General features: G+C 39.7%; 1 protein-coding gene across 4 annotated transcripts in view; it reads right to left on the reverse strand.

The window, feature by feature from the left end:
- Positions 1-8,676, reverse strand: part of il1rl1 (interleukin 1 receptor-like 1) — a 61,592-nt gene extending 52,916 nt beyond the window's left edge. The window contains exons 1-2 of one of the 4 annotated variants that reach the window (XM_060929127.1): positions 6,812-6,867; positions 3,252-3,324 (exon numbers count right to left, since the gene is read on the reverse strand). In XM_060929127.1, the coding sequence (XP_060785110.1) occupies positions 3,252-3,324; positions 6,812-6,832 (94 nt within the window). In that variant the 5' untranslated portion in view covers positions 6,833-6,867. Of the gene's footprint in view, positions 1-3,251; positions 3,325-6,811; positions 6,868-8,645 lie in introns of those variants that run through there. The other 3 variants (XM_060929126.1, XM_060929124.1, XM_060929125.1) reach the window with 3 other exon arrangements.
- Positions 8,677-18,088: the final 9,412 nt, after the last annotated feature.

Below are 18,088 nucleotides of genomic sequence, written 5' to 3' on the forward strand. Positions count from 1 at the left end.
AGACAAAAATATTATACTTGGTCATTTATTCATTGAGGAAAATGATCCAATATTGCATATCTGTGAGTGGCAAGAGGTTCACATACTTTAGGATTAGCAGTTAATTTGAAGGTGAAATTAGAGTCAGGTGTTTTCAATGGGATGACAATCAGGTGTGAGTGGGCACCCTGTTTTATTTAAAGAATAGGGATCTATCAAAGTCTGATCTTCACAACACATGTTTGTGGAAGTGTATCATGACACGAACAAAGGAGATTTCTGAGGACCTCAGAAAAAGCATTGTTGATGCTCATCAGGCTGGAAAAGGTTACAAAACCATCTCTAAAGAGTTTGGACTCCACCAATCCACAGTCAGGCAGATTGTGTACAAATGGAGGAAATTCAAGACCATTGTTACCCTCCCCAGGAGTGGTCGACCAACAAAGATCACTCCAAGAGCAAGGCGTGTAATAGTCGGCGAGGTCACAAAGGACCCCAGGGTAACTTCTAAGCAACTGAAGGCCTCTCTCACATTGGCTAATGTTAATGTTCATGAGTCCACCATCAGGAGAACACTGAACAACAATGGCAGGGTTGCAAGGAGAAAGCCACTGCTCTCCAAAAATAACATTGCTGCTTGTCTGCAGTTTGCTAAAGATCACGTACAAGCCAGAAGGCTATTGGAAAAATGTTTTGTGGTCGGATGAGACCAAAATAGAATTTTTTGGTTTAAATGAGAAGTGTTATGTTTGGAGAAAGGAAAACACTCCATTCCAGCATAAGAACCTTATCCCATCTGTGCAACATGGTGGTGGTAGTATCATGGTTTGGGCCTGTTTTACTGCATCTGGGCCAGGACAGCTTGCCATCATTGATGGAAAAATGAATTCTGAATTATACCAGCGAATTCTAAAGGAAAATGTCAGGACATCTGTCCATGAACTGAATCTCAAGAGAAGGTGGGTCATGCAGTAAGACAACGACCCTAAGCACACAAGTCGTTCTACCAAAGAATGGTTAAAGAAGAATAAAGTTAATGTTTTGGAATGACCAAGTCAAAGTCCTGACCTTAATCCAATCGAAATGTTGTGGAAGGACCTGAAGTGAGCAGTTCATGTGAGGAAACCCACCAACATCCCAGAGTTGAAGCTGTTCTGTATGGAGGAATGGGCTAAAATTCCTCCAAGCCGGTGTGCAGGACTGATCAACAGTTACCAGGCATGTTTAGCTGCAGTTATTGCTGCACAAGGGGGTCATACCAGATACTGAAAGCAAAGGTTCACATACTTTTGCCACTCACAGATATACAATATTAGATCATTTTCCTCAATAAATAAATGACCAAGTATAATATTTTTGTCTCATTTGTTTAACTGAGTTCTCTTTATCTACTTTTAGGACTCGTGTGAAAATCTGATGATGTTTTAGGTCATATTTATGCAGAAATATAGAAAATTCTAAAGGGTTCACAAACTTTCAAGCACCACTGTATTTCAAACAGAGAGAGAGAGAGAGAGAGAGAGAGAGTGAGCTCTGGAAAACATTAAGAGGCCACTGCAAAATCATCAGTTTCTCTGGTTTTACTATTTCTAGGTATGTGCTTGAGGAACATGAACATTTTTGTTTTATTCCATAAACTACTGACAACATTTCCCCCAAATTCCACATAAAAATATTATTTGCAGAAAATGACAACTAGTCAAAAGAACAAAAAATATAAAGTGTTTTCAGACCTTGAATAATGCATAGAAATCAAGATCATATTCAATTTAAATCAACACAATACTAATGTTTGAACTTCCTTCCACACCTTGATTGACCCTTGTTTTCACCCTCTACCAGTCTGTAACTTTGTTGTCCCCAGTGTCTGTTGCTTGACTTTGTTCTTATGAACCGCCATCTCTGAAAGTTTGAGGATGGAAACAACCTGACATTCACTGTATCCCTCTGCCAGTAAAGCCAGAATCGAACCATTCTTTTTCTGTATGGCATGGAGCATTGTTCTGCTGAAAACCCAATCCTCAGAGTTCGGGAACATTGTCAGAGCAGAAGGAAGTAAGTTTTCTTCCAGGATAACCTTGTACATGCCTTGATTGATGTGTCCTTCACAAACAAAAAATTGCCCCATTCCAGCCATGCTGAAGCACCTCCAGTTCATCATCGATCCGCCACCAAATTTCACAATGGGTGCGAGACACTATGGCTTGTCAGCCTCTCCAGGTCACCGTCTAACCATTAGATGACCAGGTGATGGGAAAAGCTGAAAATTTGACTCATGAGAAAAGATGACCTTCCTCCAGTCTTCTATGGTCCAATCCTTATGGTCTTTAGCAAACCTCAGTCCTGCTCTTCTTTGCTTCTCATTGATGAAGGACTTTTTTCAAGCTTTGCATAACTTCAACCCTGCCTGAAGGAGTCTGTTTTGAACCAACCTTGCCGTGCACTTAACCCCAGCTGCCATTTGCCATTCTTTTTGTAGGTCACATAATGTCATCCTCTGGTTGTTGAGTGACATTCAAAGGAATTGATGATCATCACAGTCAGTGGAAAGTCGTTTTCACCCTCTGCCAGTCTGTAACTTTGTTGTCCCCAATGTCTGTTGCTTGACCTTGTTCTTATGAATCGCTGTCTTTGAAAGTTTGAGGATGGAAGCAACCTGACACTCACTGCATCCCTCTGATAGTAAAGCCAGAATTGAACCATTCTTTTTAACTCTTTTGGTATAATGAGTAGATATTTTTGTATTTCATTTAAATTTAAAGTGCTACTAGCACTATTTTTGCCATCCAAACTGGTCCTACTGCAAGAGGATAGCGGTGACCACAGCAATGGCTTTTTTTTTAAATACTTTTCCTCGTTAAATAAGGTTTGGTTCAGGGGATCACCTATTCAGTACCTCATTAAATAAAATGAGGTGTGCTTGTGTTGGAATTCCAGCACAGACACTGGAATGAAATGGCTACTATACATAGAGATGCTGATTTAAGAAAAAAATTGAAGTGGTCTCTAAATTTTTTCCAGAGATGTATGAATGTATGTATGTCCAGCATAAATATTTTCTGGTGTCTTAATCCTGGTTTCCATATTCCACTTTTATCTCAATGTCTTTAATTCTCAGGCTTAGACCTCATAATGCCTGTTGTGGATGATCATTATAGATTTGTTATCTCTGTTTGCCTATTCATGGATAAAACATGTCACGGATCTGATTTTACTCGAATCCTGCTTCCCTTTTGTAAAGCCTCACCAGTTACTGTCCATTTTCTCCTTACCTGAGTAGTTCATGGCTGCAGATGTCATGACAAGTTCAGCCAGGAGGCAAATAATCACCCTCACCTCTGTCATCTGTAAAATGTACACATGCACACAGTGAGATCTTGTCACTTCCTCCCTCTTTTCCTCACCAGTGCACCAGTCTTACCATGTATTAGATCTGAGTTATGTACAGTAAATACTGTAAAAACAGTATTGTAGCACTGCTGTGCCAGACACACATTCGGTCTGCTGAAAACTAACGTGCAGGTTTTCCCAACTCTTTTACTACCAAGAATGTAGGACATGGTTATTTTCTTTTTAATGATTTTATTTCATTTAAACAGGAATGCACACTGCATGGGACTCCAGTCTATTGCAGGGCATCAAATGTACTGTACACCTCAGAGCAATTCAGAGTAGCTGATCCACCTAATGCCATGTTTTTGGGAAAACCAGAGAACCCAAAGGAGACACGGGGAGAGTGTGAAACTCCATACAGAGAGTAGCCTGAGTTTATGATCCAGTCTAGAGCTGTAAGACACCAATACTACCTGCTGAACCACTTACTTTCAGGGTATAAAATGAAATTATTTATCTCATCATTATCTGTAGCCGCTTTATCCTGTTCTACAGGGTCGCAGGCAAGCCGGAGCCTATCCCAGCTGACTAAGGGTGAAAGGCGGGGTACACCCTGGACAAGTTGCCAGGTCATCACAGGGCCAACACATAGACAACCATTCACACTCACTTTAGAGTCACCAGTTAACCTAACCTGCATGTCTTTGGACTGTGGGGGAAACCGGAGCACCAGGAGGAAACCCACGCAGACAACATGCAAACTCCGCACAGAAAGGCCCTCGCCGGCTACGGGGCTTGAACCCGGACCTTCTTGCTGTGAGGCAACAGCGCTAACCACTACACCACCATGCCACCCACAAAATTATTTATAATGGTAATTATTTTATCATTCTAATTATCTAATTATCATTTTTATGACAACATCTAGTTCAAAATAAATTACTTGTATGGTGGATGCACCACATCCTAATAAAAATAATTAAAAAACAGTGGATAAAAAAATGGAATAAAATATGTTGTTTAAGAAAGAGAAACATGTTGCACTTTGCACTTTCCATTGTCTTGGTGTCACGTCCATGTCCATTGGTGCTCTGAGTGCGCAGCATGTGCTGCTGACTACAATGCATGCACAGTGCCATTAGGTAGAATGACCATGCACCTGTTCTGGATTTGAGTGCAATCTTAGAGCATGCTTGTAAGGACTGTCTAAGCACTCAGACTTTGCGAAGTATACACTTTGTACCTAGTGTCTCATGTTACCATGCCTTTGTTTATTGTATAGCTTCTCTGGTTCTGACTCTGTTTTGTATTTTGGACTTTGCCCTTGTACCGTAATTACCTCAGATATTCTGTTTGTGCCTTGCTCGATCATTGTCTGTTCCACGACCCTGTCTTTGTCTCATGTTTTGGATCTGGTTGCCTGCCTGTTTTTAAATAAACACTCTTCCTGCACTTACATCCACCTTTCACTGCTTTTACAGTTAGGTCCATATATATTTGGACACTGACACAAATTTTGTTTTTTTACCTGTTTACTGAAACATATTCAGGTTATAGTTATATAATGGACATAAAGTCCAGACTTTCAGCTTTCATTTGAGGGTATCCACATTAAAATTGGATGAAGGGCTTAGGAGTTTCAGCTCCTTAACATGTGCCACCCTGTTTTTAAAGGGACCAAAAGTAATTGGACAATTGACTCAAAGGCTATTTCATGGGCAGGTGCAGGAAATTCCTTCGTTATGTCATTCTCAGTTAAGCAGATAAAAGGCCTGGAGTTGATTTGAGGTGTGGTGCTTGCATTTGGAAGATTTTACTGTGAAGAAAACATGCGGTCAAAGGAGCTCTCCATGCAGGTGAAACAAGCCATCCTTAAGCTGCGAAAACAGAAAAAACCCATCCAAGAAATTGCTACAATATTAGGAGTGGCAAAATCTACAGTTTGGTACATCCTGAGAAAGAAAGAAAGAAAGAAAGAAAGAAAGAAAGAAAGAAAGAAAGAAAGAAAGAAAGAAAGCACTGGTGAACTCATCAATGCAAAAAGACCTGGATGCCCACAGAAGACAACAGTGGTGGATGATCGCAGAATAATTTCCATGGTGAAGAGAAACCCTTCACAACAGCCAACCAAGTGAACAACACTCTCCAGGAGGTAGGCGTATCAATATCCAAATCTACCATAAAGAGAAGACTGTATGAAAGTAAATACAGAGGGTTCACTGCACGGTGCAAGCCACTCATAAGCCTCAAGAATAAAAAGGCTAGATTGGACTTTGCTAAAAAACATCTAAAAAAGCCAGCACAGTTCTGGAAGAACATTCTTTGGACAGATGAAACCAAGATCAACCTCTACCAGAATGATGGAAAGAAAAAAGTATGGCGAAGGCATGGTACAGCTCATGATCCAAAGCATACCACATCATCTGTAAAACACAGCAGAGGCAGTGTGATGGCTTGGGCATGCATGGCTGCCAGTGGCACTGGGTCACTAGTGTTTATTGATGATGTGACACAGGACAGAAACAGCCGGATGAATTCTGAGGTATTCAGAGACATACTGTGTGCTCAAATACAGCCAAACTGATTGGTCAGCATTTCATAACACAGATGGACAATGACCCAAAACACAAAGCCAAAGCAACCCAGGAGTTTATAAAAGCAAAGAAGTGGAATATTCTTGAATGGCCAAGTCAGTCACCTGATCTCAACCCAATTGAGCATGCATTTCACTTGTTAAAGACTAAACTTCAGACAGAAAGGCCCACAAACAGACAGCAACTGAAAACCTCTGCAGTAAAGGCCTGGCACAGCATTAAAAAGGAGGAAACACAGCGTCTGGTGATGTCCATGAGTTCAAGACTTCAGGCAGTCATTGCCAACAAAGGGTTTTCAACCAAGTATTAGAAATGAACATTTTATTTACAATTATTTAATTTGTCCAATTACTTTTTAGCCCCTGAAATGAAGGGATTGTGTTTAAAAAAATGCTTTAGTTCCTCACATTTTTATGCAATCATTTTGTTCAACTCACTGAATTAAAGCTGAAAGTCTGAACTTCAACTGCATCTGAATTGTTTTGTTCAAAATTCATTGTGGTTATGTACAGAACCAAAATTAGAAAAATGTTGTCTCTGTCCAAATATTTATGGACCAAACTGTACATGACTCTTGGTAGGATGGCAAGGTGTTTTTTTGTTTGTTTGTTTGTTTTTGTCTTATTAACTTTAAGAGAAACAGAAAATATGGTAATAAGTAAATAACCATTTAAAGATGCTAACAAATGAGAATATGAACTTGTTATGTAGAGGCTCATTTTTACAGAACAAAGTGTGTTTTCTGCAGCTATGGCTAAGATAAGGAAGATATCTATCGATGGTGCACAGCAACAAAATTGTCTTGTATGATAAGCAACAGTTGTCAACTACATAGTAATCATTTTAGGAATAACATTGAGCAGATGTGTTTTTCTACTCAGAATTCATTCAGTTCTGGTACTTACGGTAGCTACATCCCCAATCATTTGAGTAAATAATACAGTCGAGAGAAAACAAATTCAGTCAAAGACAAGTAACAGGAAATCAGGAACTCAAACAAGGAAATAAGGCTCAGTAATGTGTCAGCAACGCAACTCAGTATTTTGCAAAGTAAGTGTGTTTTCGCAGTTTTTATATCGGCATGCTGTTTGTGCCTTAATCCTGTGCAGGTTTACGGCGTGTGCACGTGAGAGTCCGCTTGGTGCGCGCGCTATATGAAGTGCACCCAAGAGTCTATCTGATGCACGTGCCAAGGCGCGCAGGTGTGACACTCTTACACAAAATTAGTACAAAATTAATGTAGATATAAATATTTTATGCCAAATTATTATGGCATGTTAAAAAAATTAAGAAAAAAAATCTGAGTCCTCGTCTCCATTTTCCGAGTCCTAATGCAGTTAATGTACAAGTCCGAGTCATCAGTGCTCAAGTCTGAGTCGAGTCACAAGTCCTTAAAATTAGGGCATGAGTTGGACTCAAGTACTACAAGCCTGCACTGAAGCTTATCAGATGGTGAGTCTGGACTCGCTGATGGGTACTGAGATTTGAAGAGTTTAAATCCGAATGAAAACACACATTCTTCATATAGCTTACATTGCAACAGAAAGTCTCACATCATAAAACTAAAACATAGTTCGACAAAACATTTGATTAATGCATCGAAGCAGTCAGTCTATATTTGGCTTCTCCACAGTTCAACAGTTTTAGGATGAATTAAGCACTGCAGGAAATTAGTGTCTATCCCATTCAAAACATTTTATTTTCATATCTTACAATGTTAATCAAGTCAACTTTATTGTCAAATATGCTATACATGCTCGACATACAGCACAGATGAAATATCAGTCCTCACTGACCCACGGTGCAAACTGGCAATGCAAAAAATAAAAATAGAATAATTGAAAAAACAAAATTATAAACAGTATAAACACTCTAGATAGGAACTAGACAGACTAAACACTCAAACAATATAAACAGAATGAATAATCAACTTGCCTACTGAAACCTTGCTGCTTTTTTTATGCTGACAGCTTACTAATGATCACCATATTTAACTGAACTTAGAAGGTTATTTAGAAAGCAATTACATTAAATATGCACACGTTTATCTCCAACAAATGATTGACAGAAGAGTTACTCTGATTTGCCAAATGACTGTACTTTCTAAAGTTAAAAGCATTTACTTAGAGCCTATATAACTCATTATATCCTGTTTATACTGGAAATGATTTCCAATTACTTTAATAACTGTTGTCATTAATTGTTATCATCATTCCACCACATTTAACCTTTGCCTATTACTTATATATTACTTAGCTTCAGCAGTTTTTCAGTAGTTTGTGCTACAGTAGCTCTTATGTGGGATTGGACCGTATGGGCTAGCTTTTGTGCCCCATGTGAATCAACGAGCTTTCGACACCCATGACCCTGTCGCCAGTTCACCAGTTGTCCTTCCTTGGACCGCTTTTAGTAGGTACTAACCACTGCATACCAAGAACACCCCACAAGATTTGCCATTTTGGAGATGCTCAGACCCAGTCAGCTCACCATCACAATTTGGCCCTTGTCAAAGTCACTCGGATCCTTATACTTGCCCATTTTTCCTGCTTCAAACACATCAAGAACTGACTGTTCTCTTGCTGCTTAATATATCCCACCCCTTGACAGGTGCCACTGTAATAAGATAATCAATGTTATTCACGTCACCTGTCAGTGGTTTTAATGTTATGGCTGATCGGTGTGTGTGTGTGTGTGTGTGTGTTTACATTATTCCTATTATAAATAGTTATGTTTGCTCACCTTATTTCTCTGTCCCAATAGAGTCAAGAATTTCTCTGTCCCAATGAAGTCTCACAACTTCTGACTATACTCTATATGCACACACACACACACACCCATATTTGATAATGCTGACTTTTTAAAAATTAAGATCAAAAGATGTTTTGCGTCATTTTGATATCTTCATTCACACAGGATGTCTGATATGCTTTCTGCATGAGTGTACTTTTTCTTTTAAAAGATTGTGTTTTTCTTGATTGAATGGCGATAATTTTATTTCTCGTAAGTGTGTGTGTTGATCAGAAGAAAGAAGGCCATTACACTAAACTCTCGCTATTTATTTTAGGTTAGGAATAGATTTTGGATTTCGTGAAACAGAGTGATGTGTTTGTAAGGTGCTCTGGACTTGCCAGCAGAAAGAATTGTTTATTGGTCTCCTCTCCATTAATAAAGGAAGAGAAAATGACTTTCAGCTCTTTATTTCTTAAATACAGTATATAGAAGTATTTAATGTGCATCTTATTTTTTTTAGAAGTCAGCAGTGTTAGATAACAGTCAGTGTTTACTCTTGTCAGGGACTCCCCTGAACACACCACAGAACATGGTTTATTTCACCTCACTGTATGTTCTGTATAGGTTTTTATTCACGTACATCATGATCTTGAAAGTGGAACCAAATATTGATCTTTAATTGAAGAAGTAGTACGATTGAAAGTTTCTTTGAGTAGGTTCACACTATTTTATTGATTTTGTTATTACAATGTTTAATATAATCATATAACCAACAAACATTTATAAAAGATCAGTATTCTAACATAAAAACTGCTATAAAAATTACTTTGTCAAGTTTGATGCCAATCTGATGCAACATGCGTCAAATATTTGTTGGGGGGATTGAGCCTAGACAACTGATTTACTGAACTTCTGGTTCACCTTCTTTATGTTCATGACTGCCAAGGCATTGTCCCTGATTAGTGTCGAAATGAAATTCACTTTACTTGAAAAAAAGAAAAGAAAAAAGAAAATACACATTGTTGAAGCATTTCTGTGTCAAAGCACAGTGTTATGCCACAGGAATGACAAGAATTATTTTATTTATTTGTTTATTTATTTGTATACCACTTTTAACAACAGACATGGTCACAAAGCAGCTTTACAGAAATACTTAACTTCTGGGTATACAGTACCTGTCAAAAGTTTGTATACCACTACTCACTGATAGGTTTTTCTGTATTGTGACTATTTTCTCCATTGTAGAACAATACTGAAGACATTAAAACTATGAAATAACATATGGAACATATATGGAATTATGTGGTAAATACAAACCTGTTAAAAAAGCCCAAAATATTTCATATTTTAGATTCTTCAAAGTATCCAGCATTTACCTTGATGATGCTTTGCACAAGATTGGCATTATCTTAACCAGCTTCATGAGGTAGTCACCTGGAATGCTTTTCAATTAACAGGTGTGCCTCATCAAAAGTTAATTAGTGGACAAGTTTCTTGCCTTCTTAATTCGTTTGAGATCAAACAGTAAATAGTAAATAATAAAAATACAATAAATAGCCCTATTCCACAACTGTAGTAATCCATATTATGTCAAGAACTGCTCAACTAAGTAAAGAGAAACAACATCCATCATTACTTTAAGGCATGAAGTGACTTTTAATTAATAAAAATAAAGAAAAAAGACTGAATTAGAAGGTGTGTCCAAACTTTTGACTGGTACTGTAAAATGTAAACATATCTCATCTCATCTCATTATCTCAAGCCACTTTATCCTGTTCTACAGGGTCGCAGGCAAGCTGGAGCCTATCCCAGCTGACTACGGGTGAAAGGCGGGGTACACCCTGGACAAGTCGCCAGGTCATATAGAATAGATATTAAAAATCTATACATCCCTGTTAAAATTTCAGGGTTTTGTGCTGTAAGAATAGAAACCAATATATGTAAATCATGCCAGATCATTTTTCACATTTAATGTGATGTAGCAAAGAACAGAATTCAGGTGAAAAACAAAATATGAAATGTCTTCCGAGAAAAGGGAAAAAGAAAAATACTTAGAATAATCTTGTTGTATACCTTTTATGCCATTTATACCATTGCTCCTGTGGAGGATGGTCCTGTACAGTATGGACAGTCGAAAGTTGCACTTGGAAGATGGCTCTGGACATTTACAGTAATGCATCTATGCATAAATTCCTCAAAATGACTGGAGTGATGGTGCAGATTTGTGGCCTATCATTAACTACATGTTGGAATATACCTTCTTTTTCTTGAAGAGTCCTGACACAGAAGAACAGTTTTAAAAAAAATACAAAAGCAAGAAAACTTTCTTTGTGTAAATAATTTTTCCTGACATCAGCTTTTGGGAACAGAATTATGTGAAAGCCTGCTCATAAGACTTCGTTTGCTCCTCTCCTTGGTTCCAAACAGCACTGGCCCATCGGAGGGCTTTGCCCATGAGAAAAGAGAGGAACTTAATAATTTTATGTGCATCAGACAGATGAGGCATAGTAGAAAAATACATGGAAAGCATTTACTCTCAAAGGACTCCAACATGAATCATGGGGTTAGATAGTATTCCCAGCCCTCCATGTCTCAGCAACCCCAAGGACATCTAGTTACAGGGCTATTTGCACTCTATCATTTATGCAGTGATACTTATTACTGTTAAAACAATATCTGAAGTGTTTAATTATTTGTAAAATAACAAAATATCTTGCTCTTGACTTTCAAACTGTCAGTAAATCGGCTGAGAATGCCCTGACTACAAACATGGACACTTCAAATACAACTCCCAAGTCTCACAGCGCCCTCTGCCTCCCCATTATTGAACTCAGCTGACACTCATTTCCCTAATCACCACTCTCCCCATTTTAGCCTCTCACACACGCCACTTCAGTGCAAAGTATCGTCCTGCTCATTTCAGTACATACCAAGCCTTGTTTCTCTGACTGCCTATTGTTCTCTGACTCTTTTCTTGCCCATTCTCATTTTCGCCCTTTGTCTCATCTCTACCAAGTTGTTTGCTGATCACCCGACCCTCGTTAGTCTCCGACCACAATTTCTGTCTCTTGTTTTGGCTTCATTTACAGTTTGTTTCTTGTCTTCTTCTGCACATATATCCGTAAGTGCCTGCACTCTAACAGGATACTTCGCCACCATGGATGTAGTGGAGGAAGCGAAACAGACTGCGCTTAATGCTCAAGGATGCCTTCTAGGAGAACATCAGCAGATGCTAGTGGACCTCAACACATGGATGGCACAACTAGCTTCTGTGATGTCGCAGGCCCTCCTAGCATGTCCCAAAGCTCCTCCGAACCCTGCACTGCAACTTCTGGCTCCAGAAAGATTCACTGGGGACACGAATGCATGTAAGGGTTTCCTGCTACAATGCTCCATGTATTTTGCTACTATGCCTCATCTGTCTGATGAACATAAAATTATTAAGTTCCTCTCTTTTCTCATGGGCAAAGCCCTCCGATGGGCCAGTGCTGTTTGGAACCAAGGAGAGGAGCAAATGAAGTCTTATGAGCAGTTTCTCGCCCAATTTAAGAGGGTCTTCGACCATGAACCTGAGGGAATTGAGGTAGGAGAAAGCCTTCTCAATATTTCCCAAGGTTTCCAGAGCACAGCTGAATATGCCCTGGACTTCAGGACACTGGCAGCAGCCAGTGGTTGGGATGATCCAGCTCTGAAGGCTGTTTTTCATCAAGGCCTGCATCCAGAAATCCTCAGCAAGCTCGCTTGCAAAGATGAATAATGCACACTGGACTCACTCATTGACCTAGCCATTTGCCTGGATCATGTACTGGCACACCACCCCTCCATTCAGTAAAGTGTTCAACCAGTTCAGTCATCTGACAGCAGTTCACCCATGGACGTGTCATGTGCTTGACTGTCATGGTCTGAATGTCTCAGGAGGAAATGGGAGGGCTTATGCTTTTACTGCGGGAGTGCCGAACACCAGCTCAGGCAGTGTACCATCCATCCATCCCATATAGCAGTCCCAGCATGAACTGTGAGTCCAACATGAACTTTTAATTCCAAATCATTTAAGGTTCCTGTACTGTTAAAGTTGGCAGACACCACACATGTACTTTCTGCTTTTATCAACTCAGGAGCAGAAGGGAACTTTGTCAGCAAGTCAGTTACCCAGTGGTTTAACCTGCCAACCCCTCTTCTCCAAAGCGCACTCAGCATCCGAGATATTGAGGTAGAGGTAGCTACTCATCCATTTATCATCCTCACGGACCATAAAAACCTGGAATACCTCAGAAAAGCAAAGAGATTAAACCCACGCCAGGCCAGGTGGGCCCTTTTTTTCATGTGTTTTGATTTCACCATATCTTTCCACCCAGGCTCCAAGAACACTAAGGCTGATGCACTATCTCAAGTCTTTGCCACGCTTCATCAGGACACAGTCATGCACTCCATTCTTCCTCAGCAGTGCTTTGTATAGTCTGTCACCTGGGACCTAGATAGGGAGATAAGGAACTCACAACCTCTGACCCTACCCCACAGCCTCCCACCAGGACTATTGTATGTACCAAAGCGCCTCAGAGATAAACTCATCACCTGGGCTCATGCATCTCCCACCACTGGACACCCTGGCAGCCAATGCACCCACCAGTTGTTAAAGAACAAGTATTGGTGGGAGAGCATGATCACTGATGTCAACCACTTCATTGCTTCATGCTCCATGTGTGTCCAAGCCAAACTTCCCAGAACTCCACTAGCAGACAAATTCTGTCCACTCCCTGTACCTCAGAGACCCTGGTCCCATATAGCCATTGACTTCATCACCAACACCTCCCCCCCCCCCCCCCCCCCCCCCCGGGTAGCAGCACCATAATGGTGATCATTGACCGCTTCTCAAAAGCTCTAAGACTCATCCCATTACCTGGCATCCCCACAGCTTGTCAAACCACAGAACTACTATTTCAGCACGTCTTCAGATACTATGGCCTGCCTGAGGACATTGTCAGTGACTGGGGCCCTCAGTTCATCTCACACTTCTGGACATGTTTCATGGAGAGACTGGGGGTATCTGTGAGTCTCACGTCTGGATATCACCCTCAATCGAACAGCCAATTGGAAAAAGCCAATCAGGGTCATTCCATGTCAATTCACACACCCTCCCCAGTGACACCTCTTCAATTTGCCTGATATTTATTTTATTAGTGCCTTATGATGTCAAAAGAAAGAATCCAAAATTTTAGCTTCCTAGCTCGAACGGTTTTTGAATTTTGGCCCTTCAAAGTTTGGGTGCCATGCCCACTTTTGGGGTCCGGGAATTGTACACTTAATTTGCAAGCATTTTTGGAGGCCCATATCTTTTGTTCTAAGGGGAATATAGACCTGTAAATTGCTATTATTTGGGGCCCTCCTGTACCCCCACCAAAGCTCTGAGTGCCCTGAAACTCTCTAAGTGCACAGTAGAGTTCCCAAATATGATGATAAATCAGTTGAAACCCTATCAACACAAAAACTTTCCAAGATATGGACCCCCAAAATGTCAAAAAACTTGTGTCATTAAAAAATCCACTTTTAAGGGGTTAATATCTATAAAGTTAGTAAACCTGTGCTATTTATAGGTGCATAATCTGATAGACAGGGCCAGAATACATAGATATAGCAATTTACAGGTCTATATTCCCCTTAGAACAAAAAATATGGGCCTCCAAAAATGCTTGCAAATTAAGTGCGCAATTCCCGGACCCCAAAAGTGGGCGTGGCACCCAAACTTTGAAGGGCCATAACTCAAAAAAAGCTCGAGCTAGGAAGCTAAAATTTTGGATTCTTTCATTTGACATCATAAGGCACTAAGAAAATAAAAATAAGGCAAATTGAAGAGGTGTCACTGGGGAAGTTTTGGGCATTTGTGTGAATTGACATGGAATGACCCATCAAGAAATTGGCTGCTTCTTAAGGATTTTTTGCATGCATAACCAGAGGGACTGGACACGATTCCTCCCATGGGCCAAGTATGCACAGAATTCCCTTAAACACTCCACAATGCAGTTGACACCATTCTAGTGCATACTTGGTTACCAGCCACCTTTGTTCCCCTGGGATGACATGCCCAGCCAAGTACAATCAATAGAGGATTGGTTTTCACGCAGCCAGACAATATGGGAAGAGATCCACCAATGTCTTGAAACAGTCAATGCCCGATATAAGGAGTATACAGATAAACATCAGGCAAACAATCCAGACTTTTCACCAGATGACAGAATATGAGTGGCAACAGGAACCTAAGGGAACCTAACACTTGTAGAAAGCTCCAGCCATGATACATTGGACCATTCAAGGTCCTTCATCAGATTAATGAGGTCTCATACCGTTTGGAACTCTCCCCTCACAGAAGGTTACCATCCACATTTCACATCTCCAGTCTAAAACCTGCTGTCCCAGGGCCCCTTGCTGAGAACACACCAGTTCAGGAGCACCCAGCTCTCGACATTGAGGGAGAACCCGTCTATCAGGTAAATTAGATCCTCAATTCCAGACGAAGAGGAGGACAGATTGAGTATCTGGTAGACTGGGAGGGTTATGGCCCTGAAGAACAGAGCTGGGTTGCCGCCAAAGACATCCTAGACCCGCTGCTCACACAAGAATTCCCAACTCAACACTCTGACAAACCAGCACCCAGAGGTAGGGGTCGTCCCAAGAAGAATATAGCTCTCAGAGGGAGCTCCTTGGGGGGGTCTGTCAGTAAATCAGTTGAGAATGCCCTGACTACAAACATGGACACCTCAAAATACAACTCCCAAGCCCTCTGTCTACCGATTATTGAACTCAGCTGACACTCATTTCCCTAATCACCGCTCTCCCCATTTAAGCCTCTTCAGTGCAAAGTATCGTTCTGCTCATTTCAGTACATATCAAGCCTTGTTTCTCTGACTCCCTATCGTTCTCTGACTGCCTATCGTTCTCTAACTCTTTTCTTGTCCTTTCTCGTTTTCGCCCTTTGTCTCGTCTCTACCAAGTTGTTCAGCGATCGCCCGGTCCTCGCTAGTTTCTGACCATGATTTCTGTCTCTCGTTTTGGCTTCATTTACAGTTTGTTTCTCGTCTTCTTCTGCACATACATCCATAAGTGCCTGTGCTCTGACACAAACAATATTGTAAGATTTAATTTTAATTTTACCTAATAGTGGATGGTACAATAATTACAAATGCTAACAGAATCATCACATTCCAGTTGTAGCTATAGTCATATAGTAACTATAATCACCAATAATTTCAATAAATAGTTAATGTTCAGTTCCCTCTTCATTTATTCTCTATTCAAAAGGCACAACTGAGTCACACAGGTTGATAAGTGGGTCATTCCATGCCAAATCAACAAATATCTGACAAATTTATGCTCGACCATCTCAGATTTCAATGAAATTTGGAGGGCTCAGAGATACTATTAAAAGAAGTTAATCCCCAAAATTTGAGCTTCCTATCTCCAACGGTTTCAGAGATACAGGCATTTGAATTTTTCGATTTTTTTGCATTTTGCTCAAAACATACATATTTCAAAGTGTAATATAATCTTTATTATGCAAGATAGAAACCTAAAGTTTTGCACAGAGAGACTCAATGTCTTGTACTACAAGCTTCAACTTAGAATTTCAATGGTCATTGTATATTAGATGGTGATTTTAACAGGGAAATTAAAAAGACAAATTTGCATTTTTTGCATTTTTAATTCATTCTGGAATCTTGCCTGTGGCAGTAATGCTTAAACTAAGAATGTTATTCAAATCTACACAGAAATATCTACCAATTTCAGTTTTACCAAGTCTCCACTGTTCCTAGTTTGTCTGTAATAGGGTTTTGAAATTCACCGATTTCTAAAACATGCCATTTTCAGTAGCATGGATTCCAATGGGGGATAGCAGTTAGGAACTTGTAATTTTTTTTCAGTAATCTCTTAGACCCATATTTTATATTTCCAAGTTTTTGTTCTGTGTCTCTCAAGTATTTCTGAGCTACAGGTGTTTAAAAAATCAATTTTTTCCAAATTCGAATTTTTGATATTTCCATTTTATTGATGATTAAGGACTGATAAATACAACTAAATGATTTGTATAGATAAGGAAACATTTTACTTGTGTTCATGTCACAGAAATATGGTTTTAAAAATATTATCACTTTGAAATAAGTTAAATAATATATGAACATTTCACATTTTTCAGTAAATATATATATAAAAACTAAAGAAGTCAGTCATTTTTCATATAAATCACTTAACTTACAGTTTCTGTTGTATGTTAGTTTATGGCAGTCAGAATCTTTCTTTAGTCCAATTCCTATAGAACAGGGAGGAAGTTCAGCCATTTCTAGATGTCTAAGAACAAACTCATTTATACTGATCTCAAATTGAAAGCAACTACAATTAAATTCCCTAGTCAACTATTCAAAATATCCAATCCTTGCAAAGAAACGCATTCAGATTTACAATGTTAATAACATTGGTAAATTTTCTCAGTGCTCTGTATTACAATGTCTCATCTCATTATCTCTAGCCGCTTTATCCTTCTACAGGATCGCAGGCAAGCTGGAGCCTATCCCAGCTGACTATGGGCGAAAGGCGGGGTACACCCTGGACAAGTCGCCAGGTCACCACAGGGCCGACACACAGACACAGACAACCACTCACACTCACATTCACACCCACGGTCAATCTAGAGTCACCAGTTAACCTAACCTGCATGTCTTTGGACTGTGGGGGAAACCGGAGCACCCGGAGGAAACCCACGCGGACACGGGGAGAACATGCAAACTCCACACAGAAAGGCCCTCGCCGGCCCCGGGGCTCGAACCCAGGACCTTCTTGCTGTGAGGCGACAGCGCTAACCACTACACCACCGTGCCGCCCTGTATTACAATGTATTTAATATAATCCAAGCAATATAATGTTATCTGAACAAGTATGCAGTTTACAGACTCTAAAACTATAAGATATGAGCCACCTGTTCTGGTATCAAAGGTCACCTATTGTGCTGTGTTGATATTGATAAGGCTACACAATAGCTGGTCATTGATTGCTAATGTTACACAGTCTTAGATTAAAATCAATTTACAAATAATTAATACTGAGCATTAATTGAAATTTTATTTAAAATTGAGAAAGAAACATGTCTCCTAACCTACTTGAGCCTTATTGAAGCATTTATTAACCCTCAAATATCAGTTATATGAAAATATATCAAAAATTCAAATTTGGTGAAAATGGATTTTTTTAAACCCCTGTAGTTTAAAAATACTTGAGAGACACAGAACAAAAATTTGGAAATATAAAATATGGGTCTTGGGGATTACTAAAAAAAAATTACAAGTTCCTAACTGCTATCCCACATTGGGTTTCTTGCTACTGAAAATGGCATGTTTTAGAAATCGGCGAATTTCAAAACCCTATTACAGACAAACTAGGAATAGTGGAGACTTGGTAAAATTGAAATT

The sequence above is a fragment of the Neoarius graeffei genome, chromosome 9 (assembly GCF_027579695.1).
Source record: "Neoarius graeffei isolate fNeoGra1 chromosome 9, fNeoGra1.pri, whole genome shotgun sequence".
In the NCBI taxonomy this organism is placed as follows: Eukaryota; Metazoa; Chordata; class Actinopteri; order Siluriformes; family Ariidae; genus Neoarius; species Neoarius graeffei.